The sequence below is a fragment of the Delphinus delphis genome, chromosome 12, assembly GCF_949987515.2.
Source record: "Delphinus delphis chromosome 12, mDelDel1.2, whole genome shotgun sequence".
Taxonomy (NCBI): Eukaryota; Metazoa; Chordata; class Mammalia; order Artiodactyla; family Delphinidae; genus Delphinus; species Delphinus delphis.
The window spans coordinates 69,199,852-69,224,029 of NC_082694.2; the positions used below are offsets into that span (position 1 = coordinate 69,199,852).

Consider the following 24,178-nt stretch of genomic DNA (forward strand, 5'->3'; position numbering starts at 1 on the left):
CAGTGCCTGCGGTTATAAGCTCCTATTTCTGTTGGAATCTACATCCAAACCTCTTGGTCTGGCTCATCAGACTCTCAACCCTAACAATATGCCTGACAATATGGAGCAGAAAGGTCCTGCTGGGTCTAGGTGTACGTCCTCACTGTGCTGCAGACACAGAACTACCACTCCTACGTTCAAGCTGGACGGCAAGATTCTGCGCCCTCCTCCCAGCCACCTGGCACAGCTCGCCCCTTCCTCAGGAACCAGCCCAAACCCCAACCCCGGGATCCTTGTGACACCAGGAGACCCGTGCTGGTCTCTTCTGAGAACCAGCTCCCCACACACACCTGAGACTTGTTCTCTGGTGGTTCAGATTTGTGTGGCTTGTCTCTCCCACTGATTCTGAATGCCCTTAAAGCCTGAAATAACTTCTTCCTTTTTAACAGAAAGGTGAGTTTGAAGTCAAGCGGTCCTGATATGTGAATCCTAGCGATGTGACTTTGGTTAAGCCACCTGGTAATCTTCTGAGTGTGTCGCGTCTGTAAAACGGTTGGACGTTTGGCATAGGATTAAATATATGTGGAAAGTTCCTGCTCGTGCTAAGTTTTCAAAAAACGAGTTCCATCTCCTTTTCCCATCCCTGCAACTTGCTAATAGCTCTTTGCACAAAGCAGGTTCTTCCTGAATGATGTTGGAGCAGTTTGGACCATCGTGTGCCAATTCAATCTGTAGAAGTCGCTGGATGTCTCACCACCTAAGAGGCCTCAAGTTGAGGATGAGAATTACCTTGTTCATCCTTACACTCCCACTGCACATGGTGCTTTGTACCCAGAGGGTGTAAGTTAGCCTGCTGGATCCAGAAATGTAACGCTGCTCAAGTTCATGAAATGGAAGAGCTCACACACTTTGAAGGATCCACAGAAGCGCTAGCGTGCAGATACCTGAGCTACTCCACCTCAGCCCCCAGCCCAGGGTTCCCAAGCGGAAGTGCTCCTCAGCCCCCCTTACCCTAGTCCAGGCTGAGAAGTCCAGTGAGGCGGGCTCCCAGGGATAGTAGGTAGGAGGGGCTCCTCCCAGTACCGGCAGCCGGAGAACTCCGAGCGAGGTTTTGAGGATGCAGTGGCCACCTCAGCCACTGAGGAGAGGATTAACCAGAGGAGAGAAAAGGCCTACGGGATAATGAACACCGCTAGCAGGACGCAGATGCTCAGCCCTCCCTTCACCACGACTCATGCACCTGAATTGAGGAAGGAGGGCTGGACACCTATCAGTGTAGTGCGGGCCACGGAGAGCACCAGTAGAATGGCATGTTCCCGCCCAGAACCCCAAAGAGCCACCACTCTGAAAATGGGGGACTGGCTGCTCCCCTGGCCAGAACATGAGCCTGCCCGGCAAGGCTGCTCTCGTCTTTGGGAAACTATTCTCGTTTTCTAGAAGAAAGCTCTGCCTATTACACTTAACATCCTCTGCTGAAGCCAGGATACATGCAAGGAAGCAAGAACCAGAGGCAGCTCAGCTGTTTTACTAAGTCAGTGGAAAAGTAACAGTACAGATTTCAGGTGCAATAAGGGAGACGGGGCCGACTGGGCCCCAGCATCAGAGGCCCCACCCCCATGCTAGACAGCTCCAGTCCAGTCCAGCGTCTGAAGCGTGGTCCACATGTGTGTGCGTATGAGCACATGACCTATCTGGATGCCCGAGAGCATCTACTAAGTGTGCTGCCTCCGTGGAGGGCACCGGATTCCATGCCCAGCAGCTGGGCCTGAGAAGAGGCTGAGGGGTCGGGCCCTAGAAGCGGCCGAGCACAGTGGCTAACAGAGCCATGCGGATGTACATGCCATTCTCCGCCTGCCGGAAGTAGGCTGCTCGGGGGTCCGAGTCCACCTCCACACTGCAAGAGAAGGAAGGGTTACCATGTGCCCACGACAGCCTGAATGGACTGAGTGCACTCCCAGAGCCAGACCCCGCCCCCAAGCGTATCCTCAATTTTCACGCCACGTCACCTTATCTCATTGACTCGGGGCATGGGGTGCATCACCACCATCTTCTTCTTGGCCCGGGTCATGATGTGGGGAGTGAGGATGAACTGGCCGAAGCACTGCGAGGCAGAGAGGGGCCCCGTGAGCACGGCCGGGCAGGGGCGGCTACGAGCCCACGAGCCTGGGTTCCACCCCCCGTCCTCGCACTCAGTTGTCGCAAGCGAGGGACCCAGCTTTCCCGGCTGCCAGTCTGGATGCCCAGCAGCTCCAGCCCTGGCTTCTCCTCAGCCCTCGTGCTCACAGCTTCATACTCCTGGCTAGACCCGAAGCGCTCCTTCTGGATGCGAGTCATGTAGAGCACGTCGGTGTCGGGCAGCGCCTCCTCGATGCTCTCAAATTCCTCCTGGAGGGTGAGGCCCAGCCAGGGTGAGTGTGGTGCCGGCACTGACCGCCCAGCCCAGGTCCCCCACGGGCTCCCAGGGCCTGACCTGCTTGGTGCCGCGGGATGCCACGAAAGCCCGCACGTCGGGGGGCATGCGCAGGCTGGGAGGCGCCACGTAGCGCAGGCTGACGCGATACTGGGTGAGCAGGCAGGCCAGTGAATGCACCGTGCGTCCGTGCTTCAGGTCCCCAACCATTGTGATCTGGGGAGGAAGCCGGTCACCAAGAGGGCCCCCAGACTGAGCACACCCGCACCCCCATTTTAAAGCTCTCGGCCTCAGAACCAGAACGTAGACCTCAGAATGCGCGCAACACGCGCTGAAATGCAGAAACCACCTCCCCGCTGTCCCCCTCTCCAGACCATCACCAGGCAGGCCTCCAACCCCTGCCACCACCCTCACCGTCATGCCGTTGACCGTCCCAAGCTCCTCCCGGATGGTGAAGATGTCCAGCAAGGCCTGGGTGGGATGCTCTCCGACCCCATCCCCGGCATTGATCACTGGCCTCCGGCAGTGCTTGGCTGCCAGCTGTGAACACGGGGACGAGGAAGGAGAATCCTGTCTTCTGCGTCTCAGGGACCCCTACTCCCTGCCGCAGTCCCACTCCTCCTGGGGTCCCCGCACCCATCTGGCCCGACTGAGACCTGCAGTCACAGGAAGTGTGGGCAGGAGGGCCCTCGTGTCCCTGGGTCCAGCCAAATCAATCCTGCCCCGGCACACAGGCCGGCCTCACCTCCACCGCTCCGGGCTGCGGGTGCCGCAGCACCACGACGTCGGCGTAGCAGCTCATGGTCTGCACCGAGTCAGCCAGGGATTCACCCTTCTGGACGGAGGACGTGGCTTCTGAGAAGCTGAGCACGGCGCCCCCCAGCCGGGCCATGGCCGCTGCAAAGGAGCTGCTGGTCCGCGTGCTCACCTCGTAGAACATGGAGGCCATCACCTTCCCCTGGGGGAGGCGGGAGTCATGTGTGCACACACGTGTTCACCTTGGGGAGCGCGTGGGCTGATGCCTGCCTCCCCAACTTACGCAAGAGGGGTGCTAGAACCCTGTCCCCCAAACCTTCCCATGACCTGTTGTAGCCTTGACATTTTCACCATAGTGTCACTCTGAGCTAAAGGTCTGCCTCCAAAAAGCCATTGTTAAGAGTCTGAACGAGACATTCATTCTCTGGGAGAGAAGGAAATACCCTAGACTTCACTCCCACGAATACACCAGCACCAATCAAGTGACCAGATCAGCGGGCCTGTGTGCTGGTGCTCAGGGCCCCGCAAGTCAGCTGAATACCGATCGGAGGAGGGCAAGCGTGGGGGCGGCCTAGAGGAGCAGGACCTCCCAGAGTAGGGCTTACCTATGGAGGGTGTGGACTCACACGAGGGGACCTATGGCAGGGGAGGGAGACCCCTCTGACCACCGCACAGCCCTGCTGACACGGGCCTGGATCCCCAGCCCACCGCCCTGACCCTGACCTTGAGGATGTCGAGGCTCCGCTCCTTCTGCACCATCATGCGCAGCGTGTGTGCCACGTTGAACAGGTGAGACATCTAAGAAAGATCCCAAGTCAGCTGGAAAGGCGGTGGCCCCCAGGGGCCCTAGCCCCGACTCTCCAGGTCCTCAAAGCTCTGGGTGTTCCCCTCCTCCCTCCCCCAGGCACCTGATCCTTGGTGAACTGCTGGACAGACAGGATATGTTGGCCCACCAATGAGTGCAGCAGGGGTGAGGTCTGGGGGTGCAGCAGGCCAGGGGTCCCCAGGTTCTGGGGCGACGCCTGTCTAGGTATTGGTGGTGGAGGGTAGCAGGTGCCGTCAAGGGTTCCCATCAGCTCTGCAGAGTGAGGGACGGGGCGGAAGAGGCTGGTCAGAGGGTTCCTCCTACCCAGGCCAGATCAGAGAGGTCCCCAAGGTGAGCGCGTGTTCCGGGGCGTCTCTCACCTGGCTCAGCTGCCTTCCGGGAGGTCTTCTCCTTTGGCTCCTCAGCTACAAAGAGGGCAACAGGACAGATGTAAGCCTGTGGCTGAGGTGTGTGAAGAGCCCCCGCTTCCCCAGGACTCCGGACCACAGTGCCTGTGTTAAACCAACTCACACCACAGTAGCTACAGCAGGTTAGGTGAGGGCAGGAAGGACCGGCAGCTCTGGGCACGGACACGTGATTTCCCACAGGGGCTGTTGTGTGTGATCAGTGATGCCCTCCCGGAACCCTCCCAGTTGGCAAAAGGCTCCTAGGCAGGGAGAACGGCCAGGCTCACACCAACCAACAACCTGGATTTACCCCACGCTCTGCTGCCCCATGGGATCCCAGCTCCCAGGCGGAGGAACACAGCTGCCCACAACAAAAAAGGGCCTGTGAGAAGAAGCTGTGGGATGCCTCCCTCAAGCTGGGCGGGCTGATTTAGGCAAAGGCGGGCACAGCAGGTCAGATGAGGGCAGCAGGAAGGACAAGGTAAGTGGACAGAGGTGAGGTGCTGGGGGGCGCTGGGACAGTTCCTAGGCCACAAAGCCCCCAACCTCAGCCCACCTGGGACACTGCGGGGGAGAGGAGCCCATCTGGACACGTCTCTAAGTCCAGGTGGCCCCACCCTCCACGTCATAGGACCTTCCTCTTACCTGGCAAACCTGGGTCAGAGGCTCGGTGGATTCGGGGCGGCAGGTGGAAGCGGCCATCGGGAAGCGCTGGGATGCCCCGGCGGGGCCTCTCTGGGGTCTGGAGAGACAACACTGGGTACTGACCTGACCCTCCTCAAATTCAATCCCTCAAGAAAAGCCAAACTGCTCCCTGTCCGCTAGGATTCTACCTCCATCATGTCCCCTCAGCCCCGCCTCCCACTGGGCTGCCCTCAACAGGCGCGGGCCCACTGGCCTCTCCAAGACGTCTCTCTGCTTGGGTTAGTAATGGGGTGTGTTTCCTGTGGGAAGACTCCTAAACTGAGAGTTAATTCTATGTTTTGCAGTAGAGGGGGTAGGTGGTGAGGATATTAAGTGTTAAGTGACGAACGTTCCACTGCCCCGAACCACCAATGCTGCCAGCCCGATGCCTGACTGTACCCCCAACCCCGCCCCCCAGCCTGAAGCAGCGCGCATACCGTGTTTAGCTCACTGGCGGCGGGGGCCGAGGGCGTGAGCTGGGGAACAGCCCCCTGCGGCCACTTGCGTACATCCTGTCCGTAGCCCGGCGGCACCAGCACCTGCGGACAGAAGGCAGGGGCGGGCAAGTGAGCCAGACTGGGGTCCTAAAGGGGTGGAAGCCAGCGAGAAGAAAAAAATGCCCTGGGGACCTGCACCCACCCGCACCCAGGGCAGTTGGACGGGTAGTGGGACCACAGAGATGTGCTGGGGTGGGAGGAGAATATAGCACGAGCGGGTCACGACCGGCCTGAGCATGGGCCACACACATACCTGCCCGTCAATATAGGCAACCTCTCCTCGCAGGACCACACGGCGGACGGTGCCCTTCACCTTCTGCCCTTCAAAGGGTGTCCAGTGGGCCTTGGAGAAGGGCATGTGGTTGGGGACCGTCCATTCATGCTCCAGATCCACCTGTCAGAGTCACGGGTTACGCCAGGCACGGGCTGCGGCGTGGAACGGCTCCCAGGGCTGGGGAGCCCCCGCCCCCCGGCCTTCAACCCCACACCTCCACATAGGTGTCCTCCTGGGGCGGCAGGTGGAAGATGCGCCGGGGGTTGTGGTGCAGTCGCTGCAGCAGGTCATCCAGGCTGAGCCGGCCCTCGCTCACTGCCGTCAGCAGTAGGGGCAGCATGGTCTCCAACCCCGGGAAGCCGGGGGGTGGCTGGGGCCCACACTTCTCGTCCACGGCGTGGGGGGCTGGGAGAAGAGAGCATGACCCTCGGAACCGATCGCCTCCACACACGAGAGGTCACGCACGCCACCAAGATGGTGCCTCACTACCAACCCCGATGCTAATTTTTTCTGGGAATCAGAAGGTAGGGAAACTGGGACTGCTGTCATCTTTGGGGGCCCACCCCTTTCACCCACATTCTCTCATTTACAGTTTACTCATTCATTCTTTCAGTAAATATTTATCAAGCACCTATGACAGACCAGGAACTGTATTAGAGGCTGGGATCCTACCCAGATCAAGGCCCAATCTTCATGGAACCCAAGGTCCTTGCCCGTGAGGATGGGGCACGAGCCCGCCCGGGCAGAGGGGGTTCGGCCTGGGCCCTCTCACCATGGTCGGAGGCAAAGCAGTCGATGACGGCCATGTTCTCCCATAGGGCTTCCACATCCTGCCGGGAGCCAAGCTCAGGCCGAACCTCCCCCTTCCCGGGCCCCAGACGCTCCAGGTCATCGCGGCTCAGGAACAGATGGTGGGGCGCCACCTCACAGGTCACCGGCAGCCCCCGTGCCTTTGCGGCTTTAATCAGCAGGATCTGGGGGAGAGCAGGGAGACCTCGAGGAGGCCTCCCTCCAGGCCCCACCCTGCAAAGTCCCCGCAGCCCACCTCCCCTCTCGGAAAGTCATGGGGCAGATGTGCTGGGTACGGGCTCCAGGCTCCCCTGCTCGTGCCCTGCCCCTCTCCTGCCCCCAAGGACTACCCTGATCACCTGGAGTTACTGGGAAAGCAACAGGGGCACCTCTGCTGGGCTCTCACCTCTTCCTTCCGCGCCACGTGACAGATGTGTACCGAGCGCTGGGTCAGCTGGGCCACCATGAGGACGGCGGCCACACTCTGACGCTCTGCGTGGGCCACAATGGGGAGGTGGGACGGCCACGTCTCGAAGTGCTGGGGGCAGGAAGAACATTCCGGGACCGTGCAGAGCCCAAGCCCTCACAGAGCTCCTGACTCACTGCTGCCAGCCCACTGTGTGGGGCCCTCAAGCCAGGAGGTACTGGTTGGCTGCCTCCTCCCACCTGCCCACCCCTACCTCCATCCACTGGGCCACACTGTCCAGCCGCAGCTCGGAGAAGGTCTCGTTGAGGTAGAGCTTCAGCCCTGCAGCAGACCCAGCCACAGCACCCAGGGTCCCTGCGTTTTCCGACGAAGCTCCGAGGAATAAGGCATAGTCACAGCGGGCGCCGGCCTCTGCCAGCTGGAGAGGGTACAGTTGAGATTAGGCCCCTCAGCACCGGTGCCAGCGTGGCACCCATGCATGGCCTGGGCCCCTGGGGAGGGGCAGAGGGAGCAGGGTTCAGGGAGGTGGGGGAGGCTGGTGGGGGCATGGGGGTCACCAGGAAGCAGAACAAGGGCTCACCTTCTGTGCCAGGGCCAGAGCAGGGGCATCGATGATGGGGGGCCGGGTATTAGGCATGGCGCACACCATGGTGATGCCCCCGGCCAGGGCAGCCGCTGTGCCTGAAGCGAAGTCCTCCTTGTGTGTCCCCCCTGGTTCCCGCAGGTGCACGTGGACATCAATCAATCCTGGGAGAACACGGAGGCAGCAGATTAGAGGAAGATTCCGAGACACGCAGGGCATCAAGGAGGTGAACTGGGGTGGCAGGAAAATAAGCAGTGACCGATACAAGTGAGAGGTGGTGAGGTTTGTCAAGGGCATCGTGGATGGAGGAGTAAAAGAGCTTAGGGTGAGGCAGATTCTGGGCCCTCCCCACTCTGTACACTCCAGGGCAGAGTGGGCCCCACGGCCATCCTGTGCTGCACCCAGGGTCCATGCAAGCTTCTACCAGTGTCCAGAAGCCAGGTTCTCTCAAGAGATGCACTTACCAGGTAGCCGCACGAGCTTCTGGGAGGTCATGCAGTCAACATGCACCTTCAAAGGAGGGGCTGGCCCAATCTGTCCTAGGGCCTGCAAAGTGGGAACCACGGTCAGCTTTGACTTAAGGGCAGCCTGGGAGGTGCAGAGAGGGATTGGGTTTTCCCATAAACCAGGCTTCGGCCTCTCTATACCCACCTTCTCTCTCTGCAGCCACAAAACTTGATCACTAGCATAGCTGTTTCGTACTGAGATTTCCCAGCCCCAGGGCACGCTCACTTCTCCCTCTTCCCCCACTGACGCTGGCTGCCCCCTTCCCGGCACCCAGGTGTCAGTTACCTCCACAAACAGTTTGGTGCACTTGATATCGATGATGAGGGGCACGGAGAAGTCAGCGGCCAGGCGCCGGGTGCGGTAGCCCTTGGTGACAAAGGAAGAGAGACGCCGGCCCCCGGCCCCGCGCATGGACAGGTTAATCACTAGCTCGAAGTTCTTCTCAGCGAGCTGCTCCAGGATACTTCGCTGTGGTGGACACTCTCCATCCACTGCTTCTTCAAAGTGCCAGTCCACAGCCGTTACCTGTGGCCCAGAGACAAGGTCGGGGCCAACCCGAGCCTGGCAGGGGCCAGGAAGGCCAACTGGAAGGGAGGAGAGGTGGCCCGGGAGCCCATGAGGAGGATGGGGACCAGGCTACCTCTCTTAGCTACAGGCAAAGCATTTTTCTTGACAAGAAAGGCATCTACACTATGGTTACCAAGGACTCTGCGGTATGAGCCCACACTTCACGCAGAAAGATAAAATTCTGGAAGGAAACATGCCAAAATGTTAACAATGGTGGGGAGGTCATGAGGGAATTCTTCTTTTCTCTTTGCTTCTTTGTATGTTCTACTGCTCTACGTGGAATATATAATTTATACAATGACAAGAAAAGCAGGCGAACAGGGAGAGAATTCCTGGGTGCTCTCACACCCTTGGAGAGTGGGCAGCGTGGGGTAGGGCAGGAGCAGCCCATACCTTGACACCGTGCTCTGTATAGAAGTCAGCAGTGCCCAGGCTGGCGTAGAGGCTGTAGCCCAGGCTCTCCAGCAGTCGCACAGTTGGGAGCAGCTCACTTTTGTTCTGAACCAAGAAGGAGGATGAGGCTGTGTTTCTCCCGTCTTCCACTTCAAGGTCAGCCCTGGCCCAGGGAGCCAAGGCCATCTGTCCCCCCATCTTCAGGCACCCCCCGGATTCTGTACCTTATAGCTGCCAATGGTCAGCAAGATGTTCTTCTTGGGGATCTTAAAGCCAGTGCTTAGCATGGCCTTGAGGTAGGCCTCACAGCGGCTCTCCCCGAAGCCAGCCACTTCCCCGGTACTGGTCATCTCCACACCCAGCACCACATCAGCACCCGCCAGGCGGGAGAACGAGAACTGGGGCACCTGAGAGAGCAGGAGGTGAGTGAGGCCCAGGCGTGATAGGCCCATATCCTGCACCAGTGGGGGGGCCTCAATCCCCTCTCTCGGCCTCCTCCAGACAGCGGGGTGAGCCTTCCCTGTGCGGCTCCACGTGAACCCACCAATCATCAGCTGCTTCCCAAACATGCTCGGGCTCCCCTCGGCCTCCACGAGGCTACTCCCTGGCCTCGGAACACCTCCTCAACAAGCTTGGCCAATCTCAAATCTCACATCCTGACCGTCCTCCAAGGCTCATTCCAAATACCACTTCTTTTCTTGAGCCTTCTTGAGGGTCACCACCCTCTCTGGAAGTCGCACCTCCTTTAGCATTTTGTTTTTATCTCTATTATGCAGGTTTATCACACACTGTTCTAGAAACAAGCTGTTTTTGGACCCGACTTCTCTTGCCTCCCATCACTAGAGTGGAAGCTCCTAAGAGACAAAGACCATCTTATTGCCCTGACGGCCCAGGAAGGCCTTGCCCACAGGAGGTGCTTGGTTTATATGCCGACTGACATATAGCTTGTGCAGGAGATGAACTCCCTCCACTATCTGCCTCCCCGCTGACTGATAACCTCGGGCTTCAATCCTCCTTACCTTTACCCCCACGACTCCAGAGCCAGTCATGAGCCCCACAGGCTCCACTTCTTCCCCCATGATGACCCGCGTGGCCAAGGCTACTAGGTCCACACCCAGGGTCTTGGAGACGAAGGGGAAGGAGCGCGAGACACGCACGTTGCACTCGATGACTTTCAGCTGGTCGTCCTGGGCAGAGAGGGACTGGTCGGGCCTTCCACAGGTGGGCTTGTGACACCATCCCAGGGACCTTGGCTCTTCCCCCCACTCATCGTTCTGTGGGTCATCAACCCGGGACAGGGGGCAGGGTGACTATTAGAAACCCTGACAATACTGTGGGCTCGAGCTGTGACCCTGCCCCTCAGGCTTTCCTCCTCCGATGAGGGCTCCCTGGCGCCAGGGCCGGCACAGAACAAGGAGGCGCCACGGACCTCTGGTCCCTGCCTCTAGCCCCCTCTTACTACCTTGGCAATGAGCTGCAGATTGAAGGGTCCTGTGACCTGCAGCTCCTGGCCCACGGCGTGCACGATGGCTTTGATCCGCTCCAGGGTTTTGGCAGTGATGTCCTGCGGCGGGGTCACCAGCGTGGCATCACCTGAATGCACACCTGCGTTCTCCACGTGCTCGGAGATGGCGATGGCTGCCACCACACCATCACAGGCCACAGCGTCCACATCAATCTCCTAGTGGGGGGTGGGGGGTGGGCGGCGTGCAGGGCAATGTGATGTAGAGCAAGGGCCATCTTCTTCTCCCGCTCGCCCCTGCAGGAAGCTTCCCTTCCTTTAAGAGCCCGGGCACAACCCGTCCTATCCAGCCCCCTGTGCCTACAAACTTCTGTAGGACCAGAGAGGGGAGTCGCCTCTGAGGCTGGGAGCCTGCCTGCAGAGACCTGTCTGCAGCCTCCCACCTTGGCCTCCTGGATGAACTTGGAGATGACCACGGGGTGCTCCTTGGAGACAGCTGCCGCACTGCTCAGGAAGCGCTCCAGGTCCCCATCGGTGTAAGCCACGTTCATAGCAGCACCACTTAGCACATAGGAGGGGCGCACGACACAGGGGTACCCCACGGTCTGGCAGAACTGGCGGGCAGACTAAGGGCAAAGGGAGCTTAGCTGGGTTGCTCACACTCACCCGTGACGTCATCCAGCCTCCAGCCCCCCACCAGGCCCCCAGCCCACCTCTAGGTCACTGAGCTCCCTCCACTGAGGCTGGCTGATACCAATGGTGTCCAGGAGCCGGGAGAACTTAAAACGGTTCTCAGCCGAGTCGATGGCTTCAGGGGAGGTGCCCAGCACCCGGCACTGTTGCCGATGCAAAGCCATGGCCATGTTGTTGGGCAGCTGCCCGCCCATGGACAGGATCACGCCTTCGGGGTTCTCTAGCTCATAGATGTCCATCACCACCTACGGTGCAGGAGGAGAAACAGGTGGCGGCAGCAGGCAGGGTCAGGGGTCTGAGTCTTCTTGTTCTCTGCTCTTCAGCCTTCACCCTCAAATCCCACAAGTTCTAAAGAGTCTTAGGTCCGTCAGCTACTCCTACTTGACTGGCCTCCCAGGCTAACATGCAGCCTTCACCCGTCTCACCTCAAAAGAGATCTCATCGAAGTAGAGTCGGTCACACATGTCATAGTCGGTGCTGACTGTTTCTGGGTTGTAGTTCACCATGATGGTTTTATACCCCATCTGCGACAGCGAGGGGAATGACATTCAGCAATCAGATGGGAGGAAGAGCACCAAGAGAGTAAAGCCAAAGCAGTACTCCAGAGAGCACCGCCTCAGCTGTCTCTGAAACTGCTGTACAGGACGGCTGCCTTGGGAGGGAAGTCAGACCAGCAATGAAGCTATCGGAAAAGCAGATACAGAGTTCTGGAGAGGAACCACATGTGAGGCACAGGACGGCTTAAGGGGACCCCCCCAACCCAAAGCCCTGTGATAGATGTTAAGGTGCAGCAATGACTAGAAAGTGCCAGGGTTGAGTGTGGGTGGAAGGCAGCTGCCAAAGCTGATTAGAACAGCAGAGAAAACCATAGGAAAGACTAGCTCTTGGACCTTTCGGAGCTGCTGGATGCAGCCCACAGCACACCAGTCAAACTCGACGCTGGAGCCGATACGGTAGACGCCAGAGCCCAGGACCAGGACATGAGGCGTTCGAAAGCTGAGGTCATGGGTGGTGCCCCAGTATGTCAGGTACAAGTAATTTGTCTGGGCTGGCCATTCAGCTGCAACTGTGTCAATCTGCTTCACCGCTGGGCAGATCCCCAGTTCCTGACGCAGCTTGCGAACAGCCAGCTCTGTGCTGAAGAAGAAGGGTCAGAAACGTAGGCCCTGGGAGTGGGGTATGGACCAAGTAGAGGGCGGAGATCCCAGGTAGGGATCAGAGAGGAAAATTCCCAGGGCTGAAGGTCAGGGGCCTCCAAAGCTCCCCACACCCTCCCCTCTGAGGGCCCCTCGCTGGTACAAAGGTTCTCTGCCCGGCACTTCTCAGCCCGAGGCCCTCCCCGCCATCCCTGACCTGAGAACTGCGAGGGCAATCTGCTTGTCTGAGAAGCCGAGGCGCTTGGCCTGCTGCAGCAGGGGTAGGGGCAGAGACTGTCCACGGTGTTGCTCCAGCAGCTGGGTGTGTGCTACGATCCGCTTCATCCGGTGCAAAAACCAGCGGTCGATGCGAGTAAGTTCGTACAGGCGATCCACCGAGTAGCCAGCCCACAGGGCAGCTGCCACCACAAAGATGCGCTTGTCTGTTGGAGTCTCCAGCTCCTAACGGGGAGAGGGCAGACAAGCTAAGCCTCCGCTTCCCCATCTGTAGAAACAAATCTAGTGATACGTCCTCAGAATAATGAAACATGAGAAATGAAGTCACCGAACTCTCAGCAAAGTGAAAACACAGCAAAGGTCCGCCAGTGACTGCTGCTAGTACTACTGGCAGCAAGCTCAGGGGCTGGGGACAGAGAGAAGCAGGGTCCGTCCCGAGGGTACTGCCAGGGGAAGGGGAGCCGCTTACCACGTCACTGACGGGCTTGACTGTGTGATCAAAGCCCACGCAGTTCTCATCCACCATGCGCAGAGCCTTCTGGAAAGCTTCCTCAAAAGAACGCCCAATGCCCATGACCTCACCTGGAGGGATACCATGTGAGCACTGAGGGCCAGAGGGCAGAGGCAGCTGGGGGCGTGCTGCCCAGAATGTCTGTAGTTGTTTTTTTTTTTTTTTTTGGCCTCAGCTTGTGGCCTGCAGGATCTTAGTTGCCCAACCAGGGATCGAACCTGCACCCCCTGCAGTGGAAGCTTGGAGTCTTAACCCCTGGATGGCCAGGGAAGTCCCCAGAATGTCTGTAGTTTACAGTCAAGTCCCACGGTTGTGGGATTTATGGTGTTTCATTGAGAATCTTACACTTGCACCTCTTCTCCCTACCATTTTCATGTTTTGTGTTTATTAGTGAAATGAAACTAAAATGCCTACAATGGGCATGTGGATACTGGAACATGTTGCACTTGTATCACAGAGGCCCCACCCACCCGTTGGGTTATCCAGTTATTCGGTTTGCTTTATTCATATTGTGATGATACCATTTGGGATCTGGCTTACCCTTTAAAACTTTTTAAAAGTCTGGTAACAGGAAGATGATCCCATCACTCTATAAATCCATCCAGAGCTAATCACATTTACAGCTATCACTTTAGAGTACTTCCTCCTGGACTTTTTTCAAATATGTTTTATACATGATTATAGTACACATACAACTTCTATCCTGCTTTTTCCCTCATGGTAAGCTTGTTCCCGCATTCTATGTCACTTTATTACCAGCCGTTTAACTCCTGTATGATTTACCATAATGTAACTGCTCACTTACTGTAAGACATTTAGTTTTGACGTGTTCATCATTCTAAGTGAGGCTGTGATGTTTTCCGTGCTTTAGGTTATCTCCTTAGGATAGATTTCCAGAAGTGCATGGGCAATAGGTAAGATAAATCTTCTGGCCCTTGGTAAGTATTAGTGGCTTTATAGAAGTTTGCGCTTTACAATACGAAGTATAAATTTAACCAATCTTCTAAGAAGTGTGTATAATCATTTAAAACAGTTTTTGCTAATAAGCAAAAATAATTATCTCATTTTAACTAGATTTATAACTACTAAAAAGAGGGAACTTCCCCCACCCCCCAGCCCTGCTTATTGATTTCCCATTCTATAAAGTTCTGTTCATGTCCTCTGACAATTTACCCTAGGGTCTTCAAATATTCCTTACCAAATGTATTTTTCTGTTTACAATCCTAACATTTGTTTCTTTAAAAAAATTTTAAAAACATCAAGGTGGTACCAGTAATGTTAAGTAAGTGGATGAGTGATTTTGCTCAATTCCTTTGTAATGTGGTTACATTACAAAAGTTTTTATCCTGGGTAAAAGAAAAACCCAATGCACTAATACACGCAGGCCTAGAAAAATCCTGGAATCACACATATCCCCAAATTAATCTCTGTATGACAAGATTACAGGTGATGACTCTTCTTTGGTTAAACTATCTTTTCTAATTTCTCAATGATTCATGTATCTTACTTGTATAATAAAAGTTACAAAAAGTGACCATGGCAGATCACACTCCAAGAACACTCAAATAGATGTAAGATACTTAAATGTCTCATCTAGGAATCAATTTTTGATTGTCCTATTTTCAATCCACTTCTTTTAGCCACAATTTATGGCTTCATTCCCATGTTTATTATAATTTTTACGTTAACAGAAATTCATCTCCAGAAGGAACAACTTGGCAGTCCTGTAAGATTTCTAAACATTCTGAGATCATATCTGAGCTTAGACTTACGTGTTTATAGGCTACTATTGCTCTTAATGGAAAATCTGGAACACAGCAAAATGCTCTTACCCTTAGCTGGTGGCACTTTGGTACATGCACATGCTTGTTTTAATGGAAATGCTTTGCAGGACAAACCAAGGCAATTTAAAGGGTCAGTATAAGGAAGCATACTAACTCAATCCCAGCATGCTCTCCACTGCTTGGAGGCTGACCATCATGCCCGTTCACTATTCATTACTAAGTGTCCCTGTTTTTATGAAAAGGTGTCTGATGTCCTGCTCTGATCTTAGACATTGTATTAAAAAACATTTCATTTAGGGACCATGGCAGGAAGTGCCCAGAGAAGGAGATACGCTCAGCGTGGCTGCCACTGCGCTGACTTGGCCTTAGAAGTGTTCATAGGAAAACAGCAGTCGTCGTTTCCCTGAAGCAATCAGTATTTAAACAAGCGTGGAGAACAAACTGTCACTGTATTAACAGCCTAGTGACGAGGCCATGGGCAAAATGCCATGAAGTGCTGTGCGTGGAGTTTCATGGAACTGGTCTCACGCATGACAGGCAACGTACTGTAAACAGAGGAACATAAGCAACTAGCAACTGATCTAGTTTTCAGTTCTTGGCTCCGCCCTTTACTCAGGCACACACTTTCCTTCTGTGGGACCTGCTTACTCATTCGTAACATGAGAGAAATGAGACAGTCCAATGGCTATCACCCCATCCCAAGATTTTTGACATGCCATCTGGGGAGTGGAGGTAGCATGTGTATTCGGACAGATTTCCAGATGCCTTTGATTCCCGCCCCTGAGGAGGACTGCTATCTTAGTTGGAAATATTAGTTCTGAGAAACGGTGTTCCCAAGAAGCTGCTCATATAGGAGCTGAAAGATCATGCCAGGGAACTGACTCTATGACATTCTAGATCCTTGGGACACGTGGGACCCCATGAGGTGATCTGGGGAGGGGGCTCCTGGGGTGTGTCTCTCACCGACACTCTTCATGCAGCTCCCAATCTTTGTGCTGACACGGAGGAACTTGCTGAGGTCCCAGCGAGGAATCTTCACCACACAATAATCCAGACTGGGTTCAAAGGCTGCTGTTCCCCCTGTCACCGAGTTCCTGGGAGCCATCGGGTGAGGGTGCCAGAGGACAGAGCAGGAGATGTAAATGGTGAGCTTCCAGATAGTTCTCTCCATCCCACACATCCAGGCCAACGTCCTTTCCATGTTCCCTGTCCCATACATGTTTTTTTTAGCTCCCCACCACCTTTCCTCCCTGATCTCTCCCCAACCCTTGTACCTGAGTTCAGGTAGAGGGATGCCCAAAGCCAGCTTGGCTGCCACGTAGGCCAGTGGATAGCCCGTGGCCTTACTGGCCAGGGCGGAGCTGCGAGAGAGCCTGGCATTCACTTCAATGATGTAATACTGCAAAGAGAGAGAACAGAGAAAGAGTTACCAGATAACTGGCTTAGAAGGCCTGCCTAGGAAAGGTCTCAGAAAGGCAGGAAAATAAAGCAGCATCCTCCGACCCTACTGAAGATAATCCCAGCTTCTACTCCAGGGTCTGTAGGGTTAAAGGGCCTCTTGGCCTAGAGGCCCCAAAATTATGGAAGGCGGTCCAACAGCTACAGTATCAGCTCCACGGCCTAGAGTCTCACCTGCTCAGACTCAGGATTCAAGGCATACTGCACGTTGCACTCCCCCACAATTCCAAGGTGCTGAGTCACCTTGATGGCCGTCTGCCGCAGTAGCTGGTACTCCCTGTCATTCAGCGTCTGGCTTGGAGCCACCACTATGGACTCCCCAGTGTGGATGCCCAGTGGATCTAGGTTCTCCATGTTACACACCTGTGAAGGGAGAGTCCCAGAGTGGTCACTGCCAAAGGGAGTCAGGAGAGGTACGAGGCTGCATCCCAGGGTCCTGTTGCCTCTGGAGACGCACCCATCCTGGGTCTGAGGGACATCGAACTCTCAAAGATATCAGCTGGACCCCGGCTCTTACAAGGGCTCATGCTGCCTGATGCTATGCCCCTCGTCCGTCACTCACCGTGACACAGTTGCCATAGGTGTCTCTCACCACCTCATACTCAATCTCCTTCCATCCTTTCAGGGACTTGTCTACCAGCACTTGGCTGGTATGGGCAAAAGCTGGGGCCACGAGAGCAGAGAGCTCCTCTTTGTTAGAGGCAAAGCCAGAGCCCAGGCCCCCCAGGGCAAAGGCTGCGCGCACCAGCACGGGGTACCCCAGTCTCTCGGCAGCTGCCTGGGCCTGCAACGAGCAGAGATGGACAAACGGATCAGGCCTTGACTGCGCGCCGCGCGGAGGGCTCCTGGACCCGGAGAGAATACGACGTCAAGGAAACAACACCTGTCCACCCCAACCATGCCCCGAACCTGCTCAAGAGAGTTTGCTGCCTCACTGGGGGCCACGTGCTCTCCGATCTCGGCCATCCTGGAGGCGAAGGCGCGCCGATCCTCAGTCAGCTCAATGGTCTCCACGGGTGTGCCCAGGACCCGGACCCCATACCGAGCGAGCACCCCAGCCTTGGTCAGCTCCACACCACAGTTCAGAGCTGTTTGGCCCCCAAAAGTCAGTAACACGCCATCTGGGCGCTCATTACGTATCACCTTAGGGAGGAGAGAGGAATAATAGGCATTAAGACCCTGGGGTTAGGGAGTGGATCAAAGAAGTTGGAAAGGGCTTCCCTGGTGGCGCAGTGGTTGAGAGTCTGCCTGCTGATGCAGGGGACGCAGGTTTGTGCCCCGGTGTGGGAAGATCCCAGATGCCACGGGGCGGCTGGGCCCGTGAGCCATGGCCGCTGAGCCTACGCGTCCGGAGCCTGTGCTCCGCAACGGGAAAGGCCACAACAGTGAGAGGCCCGCGTACCGCAAAAAAAAAAAAAAAAAAAAGAAAAAAAAGAAGTTGGAAAAACCCAGAGTGACACAGGATCCCCCTGCCCACGTGGGTCCCCTCAGTCTAGCCTCACCCGAGTCATACCTGGGTTACGTAGTGAGGCGTTATTGGGAGGAAATAGACCTTGTCAGCCAGCCCCTGGGAGGTCTGCACGGTGGCAATGTTGGGGTTGATCAGCAACGTCTGGATGTTCTCCTCCTTCAGGGCCTTGATCGCCTAGGGGGACAAAAAGGGCATATCGGCCTCGAATGCAGAAGCAAGATTTTCAGTCTTAGACCAGTATTTCTCTTCCTCGTCTCCCCTCCCTGGACTCTCAGTCCCTAAAAACCCACTTCTGTTCCTCACCACCTCACCTTTCTGCACGTTCCCCAGATCTCCTGGGTCACTTCCTCCCTACAACTAATGCTCATGCCTCAGCCCTGTCTGCTCCTGAGGGCCACACACCCAGAGGGTCAGGGACGCACGTGCTTTACCTGAGAGCCTGAGTAGTCAAACTCTCCGGCTTGGCCAATGGAGAGGCCCCCTGAGCCCAGAATCAGAACCTTTCGTGGTGGTGGAAGCCCAGAGCCTGGGGTGGGAATCCCACGGAGACAGAGGCGCTCAGCCAGCCGCTCTCGAACTATGGAGGCAAAGAAAGTCATAGAGTGTTAGAGCTGAATGAGACCGAGAGGTCATCTAGACTAACCCCTCACTTTACAGAAGAATCAAGAACAAGTCATGCCTCTAACGAGTGGCAGAGGCAGGACCAGAAGAAGCCAGGACTTGTGATTCTGGGTTCCTTTGAATAGAAGAAGCATACACGAATCATCTTGGCCTGACTGCCTTCCAGCCCTCCCGCCTAACCTCCCAAACACCTATCAGTTTCCCGAGACAGGTCCATCTTATGCCTCTCCTGGAGCCCATTCTTAGATCCACAACCCAGTTCTACTCAAGTGCTTACCTGTCTGGCCCCCAGGGTTCCTGGTGGTGGCTTCTTTCACAGTGTCCAGAAATATATCAAAAAGAAGTTCCATATCTGAAGGGCCAGCGTGGTGCTCTGGGTGAAACTGGACACTGTTGAAGAGAGTGGATCACGAAAATTGCCAGCATCATCGGCAGTCTTGGAGGTAAGTAGTGGGAAAGGTGACGGGGGCCACTGCTGCACTTTACTTTTTGATCTTCAAGTCCCAGTGGGCTTCAAAGCCGTACAGATCCAGTCATCATGCCAGAACCACCCAGGCTCACCTGAAGAAGGGCAGGCTCTCATGCACAATGCCTTCATTGGAGTGATCGTTGGCGTTGGTGAAAAGAGGAAGCCAGCCTGCTGGCAGTGAGTCTGTTTCCACAGCAAACCCATGGTTCTGGGATGTTAGAAAGCAGCGCCCAGAGCCCACCAGCAAGCATGGCTGGTTATGGCCTCGGTTCCCATATCTGGAGATGGAAACGTACTGAGTCACAGGCCCCTTTCACCCTCCCTTCACTACTGCACCAAACCCAGCTCTTGCTGATCTCACGATTCTCAACAACCCGCACTCCTATTTCAACACTAATGAACACCAACTCTACTCCCAGTCCCAAGACTCCCCACACCTCATCATGTCAGAGGTGTGGGCACTTCCTCTCCCCACAAGTCCCACCTCATCTTGTAAGTCTTGGCCCCAATGGCTAAGGCCAACAGCTGGTGTCCCAGGCAGATCCCAAAGACAGGTCGGGGGTTCGGTTCAGATAAGACACGGCTCAGTGTGGATACCACGCTGGGATAGGAGGCGGGGTCGCCAGGGCCATTACTCAGAAAGAGACCCTCATACTCTGGAGTGGGCAGAAAAGATGATGTCAAAACCCGTGGTTCAACTAGAGAGAAACACCACTAGAGCAAAAGCCCTTATCTCCACCTTCTTCCCTGCAGCTCATGTTGACTTTCAGCAACTGGACCGAGGGCCAGACCTTCCACCCATGCTGTTTGTCTGTCACCTTGTACAGACCTAAGCTACTCACCCTGACTGTCTAATGCGTGGTCCCAGGGTACCACAGTGACCTCTGCCCCACGCTGGCACAAGCATCGGATCTGATTATACTTGAGGCCACAGTCCAAAGCAAGGATCCGAGGGGTGCCCCCTGAATTGAATACCCGTGGGACCTGAGGAATAAAGGGCGATGGTTGACAGCTGTGATTAGTAGGTATAATGTGCACACACAACAATCCCTACCTTGGAGGCCTCTTCTGGTTCTCCCTCAAGTGTTCACCCCTCAGTATGGGCAGAATATAACTACTGTGCTTAGTCTGGGATACTCTCCCACTCTACCTCTGTACCTTAATGGAGACCTCCGGCACCAGGGCGCGGGCATTGGGGTCCAAGAACGGCAGGGTTGAAGGCTCCGTCCCATCCTGGACCAGCTTTCCCAGCAGAGACCCTTGCTCTCGCAACTTCTTGGTCAGCTCCCGAGTGTCCACTCCTGCCCAAACAGCAGACTCTGAGAGATCACTCCCCCAACGCAGTCACGCATGACGTCAGACTTCCATTTCAGAGCCTGAGTCACACACTGTGACTGTTCCACGGGCATCAAAAATCCCGGGCTATCCTGCTGGAAGTACCCTACCATGAAGTACTCTTGCCCCCAAATATCACATATGAATTGAACCACCACTCCAGATCTGTTTACAGAAAATAATACCAAGGGACAAAAGAACACGCTAAATGACAATACAGGAATGTAATCAATCAAATGCAGACTGTGGGGTATTCTAAAGGAAAATCAACGGTTTGTGTCAAATAGGTTACAAGGTCCAAAGAGTAAAGATTATCAACCAAGTGCAATGCACAGACCTTGCGTAGACCCAGATTCAAATAAACAAAGTTTTTAAAAAATCAGAAAGTTGGAGAAATTTTAAACATTCCTTGTATACTTGATATTAAGGAATTACTGTTAATTTTTAAAAGGTTACCGTAATGTTACCGTGATCATGTTTTTACAAGGGTTTTTTTTTCACAGCTATTGAACTCTCTGTGGGTGAAATGATATTATGTCTGAGATTTGCTTCAAAATAATCTGGGAGTTGTAGTAGTGGTGATGAAATAAGTTTAGCCCTGAGTTGATGAAGCTGGGGGTTCATTATCCTATTCTCTCCTTTTGCGTGTTTGAAATTTTCCATCTGAGTGAGAGCTCAGTTCCTTCCCCCAGCTCCAGCCCCCAGTCTAAAGCTTTGGAATCAGGTACACTGTATCACAATCTTGGACTCAAGTCCCAAGAGTCCACAGAGTCCTTGATTCTTTCCATCTGGGTATCTGTGCTCCACTCAGACACCCCTGTGCTTGCACCATACCTTGTAGGCCGGGTATGCCACGCTGTTGCAGCCACTCATGCAGGGTACAGGTGGCACTCCAGTGGCTGGGTGTGGGGCAGCACTCTCCTACCACCAGTCCTGCCACGTGGATCCCCGAGGATTCAAACCACTGTCGATGGGAGGAGGAGACTGTGAGGAGCCCAGGGCCACACACCTTCCTGCAGGGCCATGGACCCTGTACTCCAGCCACACTCAATGACCTGTCGTTCCTTTAACACGCCAAGCACCTCATGCTTTTGCCTTTTATCAGCAATGCTGTCCCCCGCATGAAACACTGAACACGTGGGCCTGGGGTGCCTGATTAGTAATTGAAATGACATTTTCCTTTTCCCTTCCTTTTCTTCTATCCCCTTTTCCATGAAGTCACCCCCATTCTCACCCACTGCAGCTTGTGTCTCCTCCTTAGAGCTCACCTAAGTTCACTTTGTTTCTACTTGACTTGCTATTTCCATTGTATTACACATGTGTCCAGATGTCTTCATCAGCGAACTATGAACTCAAGAGCAAGGTACCTGACACATGATAGTAGTCAGCGTTTACTGAGGGCCCACCTGGTGCCAGGCACTGTAACAGATGCTGGGGGAGGAGCACGAGCATAAAAAAAGACAAGGTCCTGTTTTCAGAATGTTAATTTGCTACCTAGGGAACCAGAAAATAATAAAGTAACGTAGATAAAACAATATCATAATCACAGGGTGTGATAAAAACATAGTGTAGAATAGGCAGCGGCACAATACCTTACTAAGTAAAGACAAAGCTTCGGGGTGCAATACTAGGCATTATACCCCCACCCCACCCCCACCCCCCACTTCGTAAAGGATTATCATTAAAAAAAAAGGTAATGTACGGCTTCCCTGGTGGCGCAATGGTTAAGAATCCGCCTGCCAATGCAGGGGACAAGGATTCGATCCCTGGTCTGGGAAGATCCCACATGTCGCGGAGCAACTAAGCCCGTGAGCCACAACTACTGAAGCCCGAGCGCCTAGAGCCCGTGCTCCGCAACAAGAGAAGCCACCACAATGAGAAGCCTGTGCACCGCACTGAAGAGTAGCCCCCGCTCGCCGCAACTAGAGAAAGCCTGCATGCAACAACGAAGACCCAACACAGTCGAAAATAAAATAAATTTTTAAAAAAATTAAAAGAAAAAAGGTAATGTAAATTTGCTACTCGATAGATAAGTTTAAAATAACTAAGTAGAGAAACAAATTGTTTATCTAGGAGAAAGTGGCATATTTAAACTACATCGGCTTAGTGGTGGAAGGTTTAAAGAAAGATGAATGGGATCTGAAGGCTAGTTTGGCAGAACCCTCTGTGGCTAGGTGTCTGCACATGGACAAGCGCATTTATAGCATATGTACTGCAGAAGCATCCGTGGTGGGCTGGTGGCTCCAGGAGGCCTTACTCACCTTGGTTGTCAGGGCCTCAATTTTGCAAGTGTACAAACTCAACTTTGACATGTATCTAGAGTTGACAAAGCTGAAGACTTAGGTCAATTAACCAAGATAGTGCATTATAAGCTAGAATGCAGTGAATTTATACAGAATGCAGTGAATTTATACAGAATGCAGTGAATTTATGTGATGAGGAATGGTTCTTCCAGGAATACCAAGCACTTCTCTTTCTTAGAGTTTCCTTTTCCAAGTGTCAGGGTGACAGGGAAAGCATATTAAGAATTAAAGGCTCAGTAACCCTAGAATTAGGACAAAGTGAGTTTTGAGGAATACTGCACCGGAGGCTATGGCTGCTCTAAAATTAACTTGTGTTGATTTTTTTTTTTTTTTATTACTTGAACTCTCAGAGGGCAACTTAGTTTCCAAATTCCAGACGAGGAGGAATAGGAGAAACCTCACTGAGAAGGAAACTGAGTTTCTTATCTACATACTGTAAGAACTCTACTGAAAAGTGGTAAAGAATGAGGCAAGGTAAGGAAAGCAGGTTTAGATGATAATCAACTTCATTGGTCTGGTAGGTGAACTGTGACCCACCATCACTGAGAAGGGTGTGACCCTAGTTTCCAGTCTCTTTCCCATTAATTTACGCACTCTTAAAGCACTGCTCCCATCACATCACTCTGCTGCTAAAAAATTTTCACTGGTTCCTTACTAGAGCCCAGACTCTTCGCCTTTGCCTCCAGCACTCTGTGCTTCTCAAGGTGTTACCTAACAAACCCTGCAGAGTGCTTGTCTATCACTTTAGTGTGTACCTGCTTTCTCCAGAATGCCTAGCGGAATGTCAGTGTCTTCACTAACAGTTAACAATTACTGATTTGAAAAGGAATGTAGAGAAAGCATTGGATGTGGCTACCTTGCTGAGTCCGAACTCATCCACTTCATCTGGGGGAATGCCGTAGTTACCAATCAGAGGATATGTCAGCACTAAGATCTGTGCTTTGTAGGAAGGGTCAGTGAGGGCCTCGGGGTAGCCGACCATACCGGTTTGAAACACTGCAAGAAAGAGGCAGAGCTGGGGCTTAGGCAGGGCACTCTTCGGAGCACTGCCCCGAGCGAGGATAATGCCCCAGTGCAGGCTGCCCTGACCGTCAGGGATAAAAGGGGCCGGGCTGGGGAATGGCGGGGGAGGGGGTGTGCAGGCGGGAAAATGGCGGGGTCTGGGCAGGGCAGGCTGGGCAGAGAGGGGCAGCAGAGAGTGGGATGAGGTCGGCAGCCAGCCCGGACTTGCTTACCCACTTCCCCGGCAGTCGACACAGCGGCCCCAAAGGGCTGGCCCCGCAGGACCGACCCGTCCTCCAACACCAGGGCCGCCATGGGAGCGGAGCTCAGAAGCCGGGGTGATTACAGAGAAGCGGGAAACGCAGCAAGCCCCAGCGGATGCTAGAACCACGTGAGGACGGCGCGCCCGGATTCGGTCCACGTGGCTAGCCGCGCCGGTGTCTGGATCAAGGGCGGCGTGGACCGCGCAGGAGCCCAGGCGCTCTAGGCGGCGGCAAACTGCGGCGGCGCGGGCAGCTGGCGGCGTGAGGGGCGGGGCTAGGAACGTGAGGGGCGGGGCCAGGGCAGCGAAAGGGTTGGGTCACCTCCTCTACTCTACCCTGCGCGAAGCGATGGGAT

The 24,178-nt window shown here is 54.6% G+C and overlaps 1 protein-coding gene across 2 annotated transcripts; it reads right to left on the reverse strand.

Moving 5' to 3' along the window:
• Nucleotides 1-1,432: 1,432 nt before the first annotated feature.
• On the reverse strand, nucleotides 1,433-24,154 carry CAD (carbamoyl-phosphate synthetase 2, aspartate transcarbamylase, and dihydroorotase). 2 transcript variants are annotated; one of them, XM_060026937.1, is made up of 44 exons: nucleotides 23,794-24,154; nucleotides 23,415-23,554; nucleotides 21,090-21,219; nucleotides 20,079-20,221; nucleotides 19,763-19,904; nucleotides 19,405-19,576; nucleotides 19,013-19,198; nucleotides 18,729-18,841; nucleotides 18,262-18,407; nucleotides 17,873-18,004; nucleotides 17,269-17,502; nucleotides 16,922-17,143; nucleotides 16,534-16,722; nucleotides 16,176-16,300; nucleotides 15,865-15,995; nucleotides 13,076-13,188; nucleotides 12,587-12,831; nucleotides 12,124-12,370; nucleotides 11,659-11,757; nucleotides 11,254-11,478; nucleotides 10,984-11,166; nucleotides 10,541-10,759; nucleotides 10,098-10,265; nucleotides 9,303-9,485; nucleotides 9,079-9,183; nucleotides 8,404-8,643; nucleotides 8,076-8,157; nucleotides 7,609-7,775; nucleotides 7,282-7,446; nucleotides 7,008-7,139; nucleotides 6,585-6,786; nucleotides 6,027-6,217; nucleotides 5,792-5,932; nucleotides 5,479-5,580; nucleotides 5,003-5,099; nucleotides 4,331-4,375; nucleotides 4,054-4,223; nucleotides 3,869-3,943; nucleotides 3,135-3,347; nucleotides 2,804-2,929; nucleotides 2,450-2,605; nucleotides 2,263-2,364; nucleotides 1,986-2,080; nucleotides 1,433-1,873 (listed from the first exon to the last, which is right to left on the reverse strand). In XM_060026937.1, the coding sequence occupies exons 1-44, from the start codon at nucleotides 23,873-23,875 to the stop codon at nucleotides 1,771-1,773; spliced, it is 6,678 nt and encodes a 2,225-aa protein (XP_059882920.1). In that variant the 5' UTR covers nucleotides 23,876-24,154; the 3' UTR covers nucleotides 1,433-1,770. The 2 variants fall into 2 exon arrangements, 1 of the variants encoding a protein (XP_059882920.1); XR_009521478.1 differs by lacking the exons at nucleotides 1,433-1,873; nucleotides 1,986-2,080; nucleotides 2,263-2,364; ... (2 more) ...; nucleotides 3,135-3,347; nucleotides 3,869-3,943 and adding an exon at nucleotides 4,482-4,617 and having other exon boundaries at nucleotides 4,163-4,223.
• Nucleotides 24,155-24,178: the final 24 nt, after the last annotated feature.